At 39.4% G+C, this 16,264-nt stretch overlaps 1 protein-coding gene across 9 annotated transcripts; it reads left to right on the top strand.

The window, feature by feature from the left end:
- Positions 1-1,220: 1,220 nt before the first annotated feature.
- On the top strand, positions 1,221-12,635 carry trim25 (tripartite motif containing 25). 9 transcript variants are annotated; one of them, XM_047365472.1, is made up of 11 exons: positions 1,221-1,454; positions 1,710-2,355; positions 4,054-4,149; positions 4,261-4,494; positions 6,872-7,040; positions 7,137-7,164; positions 7,322-7,377; positions 7,504-7,593; positions 8,498-8,599; positions 9,230-9,295; positions 9,378-12,635. In XM_047365472.1, the coding sequence occupies exons 2-11, from the start codon at positions 1,756-1,758 to the stop codon at positions 9,905-9,907; spliced, it is 1,971 nt and encodes a 656-aa protein (XP_047221428.1). In that variant the 5' UTR covers positions 1,221-1,454; positions 1,710-1,755; the 3' UTR covers positions 9,908-12,635. The 9 variants fall into 9 exon arrangements, with proteins under 9 accessions (XP_047221428.1, XP_047221425.1, XP_047221431.1 ...); XM_047365469.1 differs by having other exon boundaries at positions 1,222-1,454; positions 1,745-2,355; positions 8,456-8,599; XM_047365468.1 differs by having other exon boundaries at positions 1,223-1,454; positions 8,456-8,599.
- Positions 12,636-16,264: the final 3,629 nt, after the last annotated feature.

Genomic DNA, 16,264 nt, shown 5'->3' on the forward strand with positions numbered 1-16,264 from the left:
TCACACTTATGTAAAACTGTTGCTGACTGTGTTGTTGTTTTATGTTTCAAACTATACTTAAGAACGGAGAACAGACGGATCGGTGCAGCTGCCGCAGTAATGGGGACGCTGTGCCGGTTCGTTGTGGTGAAGAGAGAGCTGAGCCAAAAAGCAAAGCTCTCGATTTATCATTCGGTCTACGTTCCTAACCTCACCAATGGCCATGAACTTTGGGTCATGACCAAAAGAACGAGATATCGGATACAAGCGGCTGAAATGAGCTTCCTCCGTAGGGTGGCCGGGCACTCCCTTAGAGATAGGGTGAGGAGCTCGGCCATCCGGGAGGAGCTCGGAGTAGAGCCACTGCTCCTCCACATCGAGAGGAGCCAGTTGAGGTGGCTTGGGCATCTAAACCGGATGCCTCCGGGACGCCTTCCTCAGTAGGTGTCATGGCACGTCCCACCTGGAGGAGGCCCAGGGGACGGCCCAGGACACGTTGGAGGGGCTATGTCTCTTGGCTGGCCTGGGAACGCCTTGGACTCCTCCCAGAGGAGATGGAAGAGGTGTCTAGGGAGAGTGACGTCTGGGTGTCTCTGCTGAGTCTGCTGCCCCCACGTTGCGGTCCTGGACGAAGCGGAAGACGAGTACGAGTACTATACTTCAGAAAACTACAAAAAAGAAAATAATAATACTAATAATGTAACACTACCAGTGTGTTTCTTTAGGTCATTTTTGTCAGTACGAAGCCCAGATAATTAGGAGGGTTAGAACTATGACATTAAAAAACAGGAACTGACAGAAGGAAGATCATTTGTAGAGCTACAGTAAACATGTTTAGGGTGCTTTTTACTAACTTTTTGTCTCTCTTATGAACAGTTTTTTTTATGTTTTCTCTTTTAGAATAAAGATTTCAGAACGCTGTGATTCAGAGACCTGAGGTCTTTAAAAGTGGGTAATTAACTGAACAGCTGTTCAATGAGTCAAATACTTTTATTTGAAATTATAAATGGAACTAAGGATATCTTAACAACAAAACACTGAAATTAGCCCTTTAATTTAGCACTGAATTAAAAGCTACAAGCCAGATCTGAACTTTAACACCATATAAAAGCCTAGAAAATTTGGCCCCTCCCAACATGATGGCGCCCTAGGTGATGAGCCATAGCCCCCGATGTTATTTCTCCCACCTACCATTACAGTTACCCGCATACAAGAAGTTATGTATTTTAGGCGATGACGGCTTAATAACCAATCACTGGTCAAAGGTCAAGTAATTCTAACACGAGGGTTGCTTTTGCTGTGAAATACTCTCGGACTTGAACGTAACACCACACCTGCTGCTGAACAGAGAGGGAGGGACTTGAGTCAGAGCAGCTGTCACGGTTCAGCTCGGGTCGGTGTCCTGCGGCTCCACCTTGGTCTGAGACAGACTGCCCTAAGCACCTGACCTGAACTGCCTCCACGAAAGCTTGAAGGTAATGTAAGGGAGATTTATTCAGGATTTAAAGCGGGAATTTAATAGACGAGCTCTGTCGTAAAACGGTGTGACGCTGCGAATTCACGTCGTTGTTGGAGTTAAAGCTCCCTACATTCGACACGAAATTATTTGCATGTTTGTTTCAAAGTAGCCAACTGATACAAACATGAGAAATATATTTATCGTACTAACCTACTTTTCCTCGTAAATTAATCGAAAACAGTTTTTTTTTTTTTTTACTTTCGTTTTCCAGCCGCCGCCATAGGTTTCGTTTATTTCTCGCTGCAGCTGTAGGTTTTATGATGGCCGAAGCGGAGGAGACTGAGTTTTCTCTCATGAGTCTGGAGGATGAGCTGACCTGCAGCATCTGTCTCAGCACCTTCGACTGTCCGGTCACCATCCCCTGTGGACACAACTTCTGCCAGGACTGCCTGCTCGCCACCTGGAAGGGCTCCTACAGCTGCCCCCAGTGTCGGACCCTGTTCGCCACCAAGCCGGAGCTGAAGAAGAACACGGTCCTCAGCACCGTGGTGGAGACCTTCAGGGTCAAGGCCAGCAAGAGCGAAGGTGGTGCTGCGAGCAAACCCGAAAAGAAGAAGAAGAAGGATGTGGTCCGCTGTGACACCTGTATGGAGGCGGACGCAACCCACACGTGTCTCACCTGCATGGCCTCCTTCTGCGAGGAACACCTGCGGCCCCACCGGGAAAACCCAATTTTCCGTCTCCACCAGCTGACTCTCCCCGTCGGGGACCTGATGGAGCGTATCTGCACCGACCACCACAAGCTGATGGAGCTCTTCTGCATTCCACACCAGCGTCCGATCTGCACCCTCTGCCTGCAGCAGGTCCACAAAGGCTGCTCCTTCATGTCACCAGAGGAGCAAAGGAGCAAGAAAGAGGTTTGTTTATTCCCTGCATACAGGTGCATCTTAATAAATGAGGAAATCACCTAAATGTTACCTTATGTTAGTTAAAAAGGTGCTCAAAAGGTCAGATTCATTAATTGTATGATTCTATGAATATGGCTTGCAGCTAATGTAAGCAAAAATTTAATTTCCCAAGCAAATTATTAAGAAAGTTTAGTGGAAGGAAAAATCTGTTAAGCAATTTGTTAAGCCTCCCCTGAAACGGAGACAATGCCAGCTATTTTATGCAATGTAAATAGCTCACTTGCTTCATTGCACCAATTTAAATTGTCAGCGAGCACATTCCGTACAAGTCAGCTGGTGAATGACCTGGATGATGTGGGAGGAGTTTTCCTCATTAACTGAGAGTGAAGCAAAGTCAAATTCAGAGCAATTTGACTTTCTTGGGTTATTAACTACTGACAACAAAAATGTGTAATAATAAATTATAAACTACTGAAGCACACCTGGTGGCCTGGGACTGGTCAAATACTGTTGACTTTGTTAACCATCAAAGTGACGCGTATACCTCATGTCTCAGAGTTGTGACACTCATGCTTGAAATATTTTAAGGGTGTATTCACACTCGTCACTTTTGGTCCGCTTTAAACGGACCAGAGTCCGTTTCCCTCCTTGGTCCGGACCTTTTGTGCAGGTGTGAATACACTCAAGCGAACTCTGGTCCAGACCAAATAACCGGACCGACACCCACTTTTGAGGTGGTCTCGGTCCGCTTCCAAACGGACTCTGGTGCGGTTCGCTTATGGTCTGAATACAAACCGGCCCCGATCCGAACCAACTACAAAAAGCGTACGTCTCTTTGGACATGAAAAGCCATCGTAGCCGGTAGGAAAGGTGTGTGTTGTGATGGAGTTGTTCCCTAAACCCCTGCGTGCTCGTTTGTTTGGTAAAGCTAAGACATCCTATACTGTTACTAATAAAAACAAAGTAATAAAAAGAACACGGAGGCTGCGCAGCTTTTAGATGCCTGTACAGGGAGAAGCTCGTCCGAATACTTCTGAAACTTCTTTCCCAGAACAGCAGTTTTTATTCAGAAGCAAGGCGTGTACATTCAAAAGAAAAAACATACATTTTAATCGAGTTTCAGAGCTGTCTGGCACTCTGACATTCAGCTGACTTTTCAGCACTTCCTGTTTTTCCACTTTTGACCTTTATCTACAGACATATGCAGAACTCTTACACATACAGAAATATCTTCTGTTGTGAGGCAGAAATCTTACAGAGACACATACACAGAGAAACCTGTTAGCAGGCCTCTAAGTTACACAATACGTATTATTTCACACATTATTAAACATACTTGAGCATAGCAATACAGATCCTATAAGCATAGCATGAATATTTTCCAACAGTTGTAAGGTAATCATACCTGATAAGCAGTGTGTTGCAAAGCAACGCTACTGGCGTGTTGTGGGACAAGGCACGTAGAGAACGTCGGCGTTCAGCACGTATTCTCCAACGGGGTTCCAACATTATAACAAAGTCTGTGTTGAATGAGCTGCTCTTCACCCTCACAATAATATTGAAGCCGTAATAACAGCACAAATATGCAGAACAGAGGTGCTGCACGCAGCACGTCTACAGATGTTTTCCTACATTTCCGGGTCTGTGTTCTGTCCCGCCCCACACCCCGATGGTGTGGCTGAATGCATCATGTTTTTCTGTTTACAGTCTGACCTCCGAGACCAGCTAGTTTTTCTGGATGGAAAGCTCTCAAAGAATGAAGCTGTTCTTTCTCAAATGAGGACCACGCAGAACAAGCTGAAGGTTTGTATCATTTGAATCACTGGCGAAAGATTTAAATGAAGAACTTTAATTCTGTTTATTTCAGTTTGGTTGTGTTTTGGGCTTAATTTCTGCTGATGTGTTCCTCACAAGGAATCAGCCATCCACAGGAAACGTTCTGTGTCAGCCGGGTATCAGCAGATGCGGGACATGCTGACCAAAGAGGAGGCCGAAGCCCTGAGGGTGATTGACAAAGAGGTCGAGACTGGCGAGACCAAAATCAGAGGTCTCATCATAAAGTTCAGCGAAAACGTGGACAACATCAGCAAAGCTAAAGAAGAAATCCATTGTCTGCTGGGTCAGTCCCAAACCCTGGCCTTCTTACAGGTGGGATGACTTGTTCACTGGTGGCACACAGGGTTGGCAAACTAATTTGAATCTGTGAGGGGATTCTTCATGATGTTTCTAACAACGAATAAAATTACAACGCTGCACAAAAGCACACCTGAAATTTAAGCCAGGGTTTATTAATAAACCATCTTGCAAACAGATTCATATCTTTCCACGCTACAGCCACAAACCTCAATGTATTTTATACAGATTTTATGTGACGGAACAGCACAGAGTAATGCATTTGTATTCAGCCCCCTTTTCTCTGATACCCCTAAAGGTAAACCCATTGCCTTCAGAAGTTAGGGTGCAAATATACACCGTACAAATATTCACAATGAAAATGTTCGATCAAGGTTTCTTACTCAGATGCAGATACTGTAGCATTCAGCCAGCCCAAAACGCAGCACAGAATAAGGCATGCAACAACACTGGTATGGTGTGGGAGGTTTATGGGAATCAACTGTTCTATGATATGGGAGTCAACGATTATATGAGGTCTCTGTGTTGTGGCTGTCATGGAAAAACTGAACTAAACTCAAGTCCAACTCGTGAACTCAATATAAATCCAAAGTAAATTAAACATTTTTTACTCAAATGTCGGCACAGTCTTGTTCAAAAATGCCTAAACAACAACATTTAGCACTCTCAAATGGTGTTATTGTTGTATATTTATCTACCCATGCATTGGCTATGCCTGCTTGTCCTTTATTAACTGAAAAAGAAAATCTAATCTCCATTATGTTTTGTACTGGTCTCTTTTTGAAGTTCTAGAACATTATAAAATGTTAAAATGCTTAAAATGATTTGCTCACAGTTAGATTAAGTAAAGAAAACACATTTTTACTTGTTTTTGTTGATTGAAGCATAGCGAAATCCGTATAACTTAAAAAAAACCAAAACGTTATAATCTTTTAAAAAAATATGATTTTTGTGTACAGTTTCACCTACATCCTGAAGTCAAACTAATTTATAAATAAAGCCAAATGTGAATAATCTCATCATAAATCCAGTTAGTCTGTGAAAGCCTTTGGGGTTATTAGAAAACACTAGTGAACAAACAGCATCCTGAAGAATATGTGTCATGAAGTTGTGAAAATATCCTAAGCTTTGATCATCAACCCTGACCAGCTCCATAAGATCACTGTTAAAGCCATCATCTGAAAAATGGAAATGGTATGACGCAAATGTCCTGGCTTTCTGTCTGATCTGACAGTCCACAAGAGCATGAATTGGACAAGCAGCCAAGGGGCCTATGTTAACTCTGGAGGAGCTGCGGAGGTCCACAGCTCAGGTGGGAAAATTGGCTGATAGGTCAACTATTAGTCCTACACTTGCTAAACCTGGACTTTATGGAAAAGCAGCACAAGGAAAGCCATTGTTATAAGAAGACCATTAAGAGTCGTATATATAGTTTGTCACAAGCCATGTCGGGGACACAGCAAATGTGTGGAAAATGGATGCTCTGGTCCGGTGAGACCAGAGTTCAACAGTGAAAACACAAAACCCATGGTGAAACATGGTGGTTGCAGCATCAGCCTGTGGGGATCCTTTCCTCAACAGGTATGGAGAAGCTGGTCAGAGTTGATGGGAAGATGGATGGAGCTAAATGCAGGCCAGTCCCGGGAAAAAAAAAAAAACTGTTAAGAGGCTGTAAATACTTTTTAAATTGAGGCAGAGGTTCTCCTCCAACCAGGACAAGAACCCCAAATATACTGCCAGGGCCACACTGGAATGGTTTAGATAGTAGGTGTCAAACTCCAGTCGTTAGGGGGCCGGCGTCCTGCAAGTTTACATTTGTCTCTGCTTCATCACACCTGAATCACCTCATTAGGTATTTAGCAGGCCTCTCTAAAACTTTACTGTATGAATAGGTAATTCAGTCCTTTGATTCAGGAGTCTTTAAACCTGAGACACATCAAATTGTTGTTGGGCACCTTGAGGCCTGGAGTATTACACAGCTGGTTTAGATCAAAGCGTAATTATGTGTTAGAATGGCCCAGTCAAAGTCTAGACAAACGCAATTGGAATTTGAAGACTTGAGTATTGACATGTTAAGCCATGTATCCCGTCACTTAATATTTGCTCATGTTTGTGCTGGTTTACCAAATATAATCCCAATAAAACACCTTGAAGTATATGGCTATTCTATGGCAAAGTGTAAAGACGTGGCATATTTCTGCAATGCACTGAATATTTCATGGTTTGTTTGATGCATAGGGTAAGAAAAAACGAAACCAAAAATGCAAAAGATTTACTGTATGCATATGTTTGGCTGATCGTATTAACAAAACTATTTTCAGTTTGTTTTAAAATAAAAGCCTTGCTTGTAAATCAGAAATGGAATATTGTTTTGTTGTATCTGTCCCTGCAGACTTCATTTAACCTTCCCCAAGCTGTAAGCTATGAACCTTACACCCCTCGAATCAATCTGGACTCCAAGAAGGTCGTGCAATCAGAGGCCTTCACTTTGACTTTGAAGAACTACCTGATGGAACTCTTTAAACATCCCGTGGAGGCCAGAATCCCAAAACTCATAGCCGGTGACTATGCAAACACATTTCTAAGCAGGAGTTTTTACCCTGTGCAGATGCATTATAAAATATGTATAGTGAAGTAAATATCCAATTTTTTTGCAGACATTAATACTGGCACTTATGCAGCGGGTGAGTGGTTTAATTTATGGAGAGCGAATGACAGAAATCCAATCAAAACAAATACTCTTAATTGGTGCAGTGATTTATCGAGGAGGTGGTTTAGAAGAAATACAGTTAAATGTTTAGATTAAAGGATGGAGGCTAAATAACAGAAATGATTTTTCAAATGAAAGAGCAGCTTCTGGGCATGCACCTGCAAGTCCTGGAAATAATCAGGAATCCAGTGTGTTCATCTCTCAAACCGCTGATTTAACCTATCTATTACATTTATGTATCTTTAATCCATCTCACTGTAAGTCTTATTAGAGCCATAATAAAATTCCATCTGTTGTGTTTGTAATTTTTTCAGAGCTAACATTTCCTCCAGCAATTTCTAGACTCCCCAGGTCCCACAGTCCAGGTCCTCAGGTCAAACCTGCCCTGAAGAAGAAACCTCAAAGTATGAACAACAATCCTTTTTTTTTTTCTATTCATCATATGCATAAATTACATTTCTTGAATAACTTGGTCAAACACAAAGAAAAAACACACAACACTGTTAAGGTATGTTAAACGAAGTGAAACTGAAAACCCAACATTTACTTGTCCTTTCTGTTTTTTTACCAAAAAACGTGGTGTAAACGGGACCTTGGTCTGCATTCAGAGTGAGGTGCATGTGCTTGCAGTTTTAAGTAGCTCCTGTGGATTGTTTGGAGCTTGTAACAATGGACAAGAATCTTTACTTCAAATCAGGTTTATTAAAGATGGACATGATTAAAGTTGCTCCTCTGACTCAAGAGCGACTAGGAGTGGGGGGTTAAGGTGACTCTGTCATCACTTGTTTGCAAAGGAGATGGCGTGAAGCTGCCATGCTTTCAAGGTGTCTGTATCTGCATTAATCATGAGTTTTGTCGTAGTCTGTTTGTGTCGGGTAAAAATAACCAAACCTTCCCCAGAACAGTGGCTTTACATCAGGGCCTCCTTTCCTTTCTCCTAGAGAATTATGGCGGATAAATCTTCTATGTCTAATTTGGCACCTGGAAGATACTGCAACAAGATTCTCCTTTAGAATCAAAAAAGCAGTTTTATTTCTGCTCTAATTTTTCTTAATTTTTAAACTGCATTTGCCTGTAGATATTTACAAACAACTCCTGCATCAATAAGGCTGTTTATTTGTGATATTTATATTGATTGAATGATTGGTATGACACGTGTTGTGTTTTTTCGGCCTCTAATTATTCTTCAGAATTTGATTTGGGTATATGGCTTTTTAGGGTTTTTATTGCAGTTGAAAAATAAATGTATGACTTATTTCTCTCTAGAAGCCATTAAAATCCCTTCTCTGAACACCGAAAACATTCCAGGAAATAAGAAACTGGGAAAGTCTATTGAGAACCTGCTGGAGTTTGGTGTGAAAGACAAACCAAGGGGGCGTCCTGCTGCTGCTGAAAACAAAGAAACACCAGGTAGGTACCAGATTCTAATGTTGAAAAGTTAAAAATTCCAGATTAAGTTCAAGTAGAAATAATGAAGTGTTTTTTAAAGTTAATTTTCCACATTAATGTTATTACAGGTGTCAACAAATTAGAGTATCATCAAAAAGTAAATTTATTTCAGTAATCCAATCACTTACACCCTGAAAAAGAAATGTAATCCAAAAAAGGTAATTTCTTAGGACGCTGGCTGTTCAGAGGACTTTATCAAAGCAGAAGAGAAAGTTGAGTGGAAGGAAAAAGTGTGGTTGGGGGAAAAAAAGGTACACAAACAAGAGGGATGACCACTGTTGATGATTGTGTGCTATAAAGGCAACATTATTCCCCTTGGTGGTGTCAGCAATAAAATACCTGTATTGACAATGCTTTATTTATTGGTATTGCGTAATTTTATGGGGTTTCATTAGCTGATTGCCACTATCTTCAGAGTTAGAAACAATACACTTGAAATGTATGTATTTATTAGAAACAGAATGATATAAAAATTTCACTTTTTTAATTGAATTGCCAAAATTACTGTTTTGATGAAATTTTCATTTGAGTTGCATCTATACACTTCAAAGTACAACAAAAAGTGCTAAAAATATTTTTTCCCGTCTTCAGTAACAGAGACTTCCGACATTCCCGCAGAGATAAGTTCTGCTGAAAAACGAAGTGAGCTTATGAAATGTAAGTAAAGCAAATGTCTTTGGCTCCTGTCTCATTAGCAACCGTTTGTCGTTAAAATAGTCTAATGTTCTGTCTCCACTAGATGGCACTGTGCTCACTTTTGATCTGAGAACAGCCCATAAACGCATCGAACTAAGTGAGAACCTCACTAAGGCCTCAGTGTCTGACGAGCACACAAACTACCCTGATTGTCTCGAGCGTTTCGCCGTCTGCTCCCAGGTCCTCGCTTCCAAGGGTTTCTCCGTGGGGCGTCATTACTGGGAGGTGCGACTGAGCAGCAATAACTTCATTGGCGTCGGGCTGGCTTACAGGAGCATCGACCGCAAGGGCCCCACCAGCAGGTTGGGTCGCAATGACAAGTCCTGGTGTGTCGAGTGGTTCAACGTGAAGCTGTCAGCGTGGCATAACAGCAGTGAGACGGTGCTGGCCAATCCTAACCCGAAGCGCGTAGGCGTGCTGTTGGATTGTGAGGAGGGCAAGGCTACGTTCTATAACGTGGCAGACAGGGCGTATCCCTTCCACTCCTTTAGTTTTCAGTTCGCTGAGGCCGTCTATCCAGCCTTCTGGATTTTCTCCAGTGGCTCATACATTACTCTGTGCAAGCTTCAGTAAAGTTCAGCATGCAGTTAAACATGAGAACTGCTTGTGTTTACAATGAAGCATGATTAAAAAAAAAACAGGCTTACTGGTGTTTCATTTGACAGCAGTTAGTCTGGAACCTTGGAAATGGAAATAAAACCGTAAACTAAGTAAGGATCATTATAAAGCACCCAGAAATATTTATTTAAACTATACAAACGAAAACTCATCAGTATGTTTGTTGATGATTGGTCAAAGCATACAGATGTTGCCCCAACTATATTCCCTTTAACTCCGTTATCACACTTTTCCTCCTCATATTCATTTCTCTGCACTGCCAAGAAGCCTCTTGGTTTAAAGGTACACTATGTAGTCAGTATTTCTAAATACAGAATTTCTGGTTTGCATTGAGCAGTGCTTTGCAAGTGAGACTTCACATTGAGACATTTTGTAATGTTTTAATAATGTGAGATCCAGGTACAACCTTACAAGTTAACTGCGATGCAAGTTGGGGTCAATGCGAGAATAAATGTATAAAGGTGGGGGGTCAGAGTTGCTGTGGTGGCAGATTGCCCCCAGAAGATATTTTGCTAAGGACCTTATACAACCTTGGACTGACCGTGTCCCCCAGACGGCAACATAAAGGGAAAAAAAAGGTACCAATAGATGTTGGCATTCAGGCAGAGTACCACACATTAAGGTTAGGTTTAGCTTTACGCTGCGTAGTATACCTTTAAACCATTGCTTCTTGAATTAATTTTATGTCTTTAGTCAGTAATGGCAGTCCATGGTATTCTCACCCTGGTGATGATTCTGTCGGGTCTGACTGTAGACGGACGGATGAAAGCTTTACTGCACTAATGGATGGTAAGGGATGAGGGCAGATCACAACCAAAGCAAATTAGCTCTTGGTGGATCGTGTAGGAGCTTATTTTGTGGTCTTGTGGCAGTGAAAGAGAAGCTGGTACAAGTTTCTGGTTTCGAGGAAAAGCTAAGCATTTTTCTCAAGTGTTTGGTGATTGATACTTGCTTCTGTGGTTTATTCCTAATAATGATAATGATGTTTTTAAGGATAACATTTGTGTTTAAAACATCCAGGGAAATCCAGGAATAAGACTGGACTATCTTTTAATCAGTGGGGATTGGAGATGGTCACACTTTTTCTTTTTTTTCTAATCTGAGACAGAAAGTATACGGCAGGAGTGCAGCTTCGCATCAGTGGCAGGACTGGACCAGATTACTATTATAATCTTAAAACATGAGTTTTAAGTGACAATCTGTGTTTGGTTTTGGATTTTCAGATCTGTCTGTAAAATCGCTGCACGATATCGTAAAATTATTCACTCGCGATATTGTTAAATATCGCAGTGACTATTTCAGTTGCGATAAATCCACAGTGAGATGATCACACTTCAGTTTACCTCAGGTTAAGGAGTGTACTGGTGGATTTAGAAACTTTACAGACCCTCTATTACAGTTGTTGCTCCATCCATTTTAAGACGTCTAGCAGCAACGTTTTTGGACAAACACCCATAAACTAATTACTTAGACAGCTGGGTGTTTGTTCCACACAGAGCAGGCAGGTCTTTCAGCCTCCTCATTATTCAGTGAGAAGCTGAGAAACTTAATATTGTTGCTTAGGTCAGATTGAGGCTTTGGTGTTTGGAAATGAACAGAAAAAAAAAAAGTTTCTATCTTGATAGACATCAAACATATACCTGGAACATTATTATGATTCAATTTAATAACCATCTTCTCAAAAAAAAAAACTCACTGAACACTGATAAGTCACTGAGAATGAATTATGCTAAAGTGTGCACAAGATTTGTTTAGATTGTGGAAACTAATTGTAGAATACATAAAGGAGGTCACTTAGTGTTTTTATTTTAAGCCTCCATTTAAAAACCTGTTTTAAAACTGACTAGACTGAAAGTCACAGCAAAAAAGAAATCTTATTTAAAAGCCCGTATATGATGAGATGACCACAGTAGTGGGCAGAATTAGAAACTGAGCAAAACGTAACGACTGGCCATTCAGTGTGCACCCTGACTGTGCCAGATCTTTTAATTGTGTAATTTCCATAATCAAGAGGTATCAGCGAGAGTGGGTTCATTGAATTAGTTGTGATTACCAAGCCTTAAGCGTTGACTTTCTCATTTCTTTGACTGATTAGAACAGATGTCACATAGTCTGTTTTACCAAAGAAACGAAACGTCCGTCTCTCTTCTGATCACCTGGAAGGCTTTCTGCCTTCACTGTGTGGAGTCTGATCGAAGAAATGATGGGGAGAGAGGAGTATTAACATTCAGCAATGGTCCAGGTCCAGATTTGAACTTGAGTCTGTTGTGCTTTAATGCCCCATAGAGATGAAATACTCAATGGTTTCCTCTATGGTGGGCAGGTTACACAAACTAGCCATCAGGATGCTCTGTTGGCTTATTGTGCGGTGACTATAAGACGGGGAGATTTCCAAGAATAAATGAAGCTTTATGTTGAGCGATATTTAACCTGGCATGTAATCAGTGTCTGTACTGTATTAATAAAAGCTGTTGTGGTCCTTTCTTTTTGTCTTCCCATACCTGTTCTAAACTTGTAATCTCTGCTTTTATCCCTGTTTTTATTGTTCTAACAACCTGTGTAGAGCTCTTCCACTGCAAGGTGTCACTTATTTACTTAAATCACATTAAAGTTTTTTATTTCCAACCAGAGAAATGTCTTATTTCTCAGTTTCTTCGGCTTGAATAAATGTTTTCATGTTTAATCACAGCCTTCATGTTCTGTGTGACCAGATTAATTAAAAACAGCTAAATACATTTAAAAAAAAATCACAGTTGAATAAATCAGTAACCAGCTTTTTTTTTTCTATAGTTTCAATTCTAATAATTGTTTTAAATAAGGCCTTTTTCATTTTTTGTTATTTATTAGGATACATTAAACAACTTAAACTAAGGATGAACTTTGACTTCACGGTCTCATGTTCAGACGACACCACAATGAATTCTGTTTTCTTTTTCACTTCTGCTTTTTTACTGGATGTAGCAAAAGATTTTTGTTTGCTGTGTCCAAAATCTGCAACAAGTGCAAACAAAGAAATATCTGTTAAGGAGAAAAAGTCCCATAAGTAATATGACGCAATCGGACATTCTCCGAACTGATGTTACTGGAAGGATCGGTTCAGCAGTCAGGTTTGGTTTGTTTTAGGCAGGCCTGTCAGCATACCTGAAGCAGGCATAATTGTTGAATAACACTGTCATAAACTTACTCTTTGGTGGCTCCACCTAATATTTATGATTCAAGCAATGACTTTACAACTTAATCTGCGCAGAAGTCGTCAGGGAGTAAAATACAGGCTTTCCATGCAATGTAGTAATGCTCCACCATGTTGTGTTGCAACACTAACTGAAGCTCAATAAATTAGATAATTATCTCTATTTTAATAATTATATGATTGTTATATAAGTTTATGTGCTTATTTAGTCGACTGTAGGGGATGGATCCCTGCATGATCAGTAGTGTTTTATTAATTCACTGTTCATTGTTTGGAGAATGTCTCTTTTCTCTTGGTCTTTCCACCATCTTCTCTGCTTAAGACACTCTTAGGCTCACTAAAAGTCCGCCTCACTACTCTTAACGTTTGTTAACTTTAGGAGCTCTCTTAAGGCCTAAGATGCTTCTGATTAACTTTTATCCTATCTTACTATAGGTAAAACTCTAAGCAAAATCATAGAATTTGAGAAATTCTAAGGTTTTATTTAAAATGACATCACTAGGAGCTACATTTAGTCTTAGGATTCTTTGTGAATACGGGCCCTGATGTCAATGAAGAAGACATACATCGACCTAATTTAGACTTGAATCAATGATGCTTCTATATGAAGTTGTGATTAAGATCTATATATCTGTCTGGGTTCAGACCAAGCAAAACTGGTCAAAGAGCACTAAGCTTAGACTTTTCCTAAAGGCCACAACAAAAGTTTAAACAATGCAAAAATGTCAAAGCACAAACCAAAACTTAGCTTGATTTCATTTAGTATTATAAACTAGCTGCTGAAAGTGCAGAAATAATTTAGTGTTTTATTAATTGTGTGCAAAAGTGAATAGTGGCAAACATAGTGAGATATTTACATAGTTACAGATGGAAACATGCTCTAAAGTGCCATTGAACAACTGAGCTGTACAGGATGTGCTCTGACAGCAACACACTTCCTCGGTCATCAGACGAAGTTGGTTGCATAAGAAAAAAGTCAATTTTGCAGCAAGATTTCCAGCCAGAACCACTGAAATCTTCTGTCAGTGACTTGTTCGTAAAACAGAGCTTAACTTAGAAAAAAAACATTATTGCAACTACAGAAAAAAGAAAAATGATAGTACGGCGCCAGAGAAGTCCCAAGTTCAAGGCTAGTAGCCACATTTTTTTTTTGCACCAATCAATCTTGGCAAATACACCTACATTTAGACTTCTAATAAACTTACAAATACCAGATGTTGAAAAACTTAGATTTTTTTAAGAAATATCTACAGAATTTAAGCCTTTTCAGCAAGAACAAAAAATATTCACTAGGTATAGATCCTTCAAAATAGATCAATTTAAAACACAAATGTTCTAAATTTTTATCCTAAGTTTCACATAGACCCACAAGCTTTGTTGGATTTTGTTAAATAGTTATAAAAAATTTAATAATCAAGCAGCACCAAACTGAACTGGTTTAGTCTCGACTCTAGAGTCAAAAGCCTCCTAATACCAAAGAAAAAAAATAAGCAGATTGAGAAAAACAAAAATTTATTGCAACAGATAAAATCTTAGTAAATTCAATAACACTCAAATTGCTTGCTGTCCTCACATGTGCAACTCTACTTTAAAGGACTGGTGATTGCCTCGAAAGTTATCGTGAAAATAACGTCTCACTGTAGAACAATGGGGTCCTAATTAAAAGACATCAGCAGACATCTTCTGATGATGAAGATGGTTTTGGCAGTTGGCAACTTCCATAAAGGTGCATTACCGCCACCTACTGGACTGAGCTGCTGGTGCCTTTTCACATTAACTTTGCGATAACACACCTCTGAATGAAGCAGACCTGCTATGTATGAAACCTGCACTTTTAGAGGTGCTCACACCTGTTGTGAATCAGGTGATCATTGGATTTAATTACCAACCCTGCACAGAATTATAGGCAATTTAAAAACGTTATTGATGGATATATGCATGTGATTCAAATGTTATAAATCATCCATCGATGGTGTTTCACTTTTATGTTCATGATAAATAAACCTTTATTATATATCTATATCACTCCAAAAATACTATGGGTTCTACAACCTTCACCCAGTCAGTGTCACCTGGCCCCGACATTGGTGGTTTTTTCCTGTTATTCAAACCATTTCCCCATATGGAATTACTTCCTCTATCCTGTGTTTCAGCCTTCACCTTTTACCATTCAAATTAGCACACTTCATGATACAAATGCACACTAAATGAAACTAGCTAAAATGATACTGATTATTCTCTGTCCTTTCATAAAGGAATCTTAATTTAAGCACTCAAAAGTGTGAAAGGAAACTTAATTTAACTATGATTTTTACAATAATTTCCCACACTGTTAAAAACAACATGTAAAAACGATGTGAAAAGTCTATTATTATTATTTTTATACAAATGGAGAATGTTCTCCCTCTTTCCAGCAGTATTTTTGAATGTCTTGTCGGTTGATATAAAGGTCCACAGTTAATCCGGATATGGACCCAGATCAAGCTGGGAGTGGCTTTGTCGTTGGTCATGTGCTGAAAATATGGAGCTAAATTTTGTTAAAAGTTTGTTCAAACGAAAAAAAATTTAACCTAAAAAATAAAAGTTTGTTCAAAAGAAAAACATTTGAACCTGAAAAATAAAAGTTTGTTCAAAAGAAAAACATTTGAACCTGAAATATAAAAGTTTGTTCAAAAGAAAAACATTTGAACCTGAAAAATAAAAGTTTGTTCAAAAGAAAAACATTTGAACCTGAAAAATAAAAGTTTGTTCAAAAGAAAAACATTTGAACCTGAAAAATTATTTTGAACCTCCCCCCAAAAAATGTGAAACCTGAAAAAAAAAGTTTTGCAACTGAAAACAAACAGATGTGAAACTGGAAAAAAAAAGTTCAAAACTACTTTTCAGATTTAAGTTTTTTTTTCGAACTTGCAGATTTTTTTTTTCGAAAAAAAAATCTGCAAGTTCAAAAAAAAAACTTGAATCTGAAAAGTAGATTTGAACTTTTCTTCTCCAGTTTCACATCTGTTTTTTTGTTTTTTTTTCAGTTGCAAAACTTTTTTTCCAGTTTTCACACTTTTTGTGGGGAGGTTCAAAAATAATTTTTTAGATTCAAATGTTTTTCTTTTGAACAAACTTTTATT

Source organism: Girardinichthys multiradiatus, chromosome 5 (genome assembly GCF_021462225.1).
Source record: "Girardinichthys multiradiatus isolate DD_20200921_A chromosome 5, DD_fGirMul_XY1, whole genome shotgun sequence".
NCBI lineage: Eukaryota > Metazoa > Chordata > Actinopteri > Cyprinodontiformes > Goodeidae > Girardinichthys > Girardinichthys multiradiatus.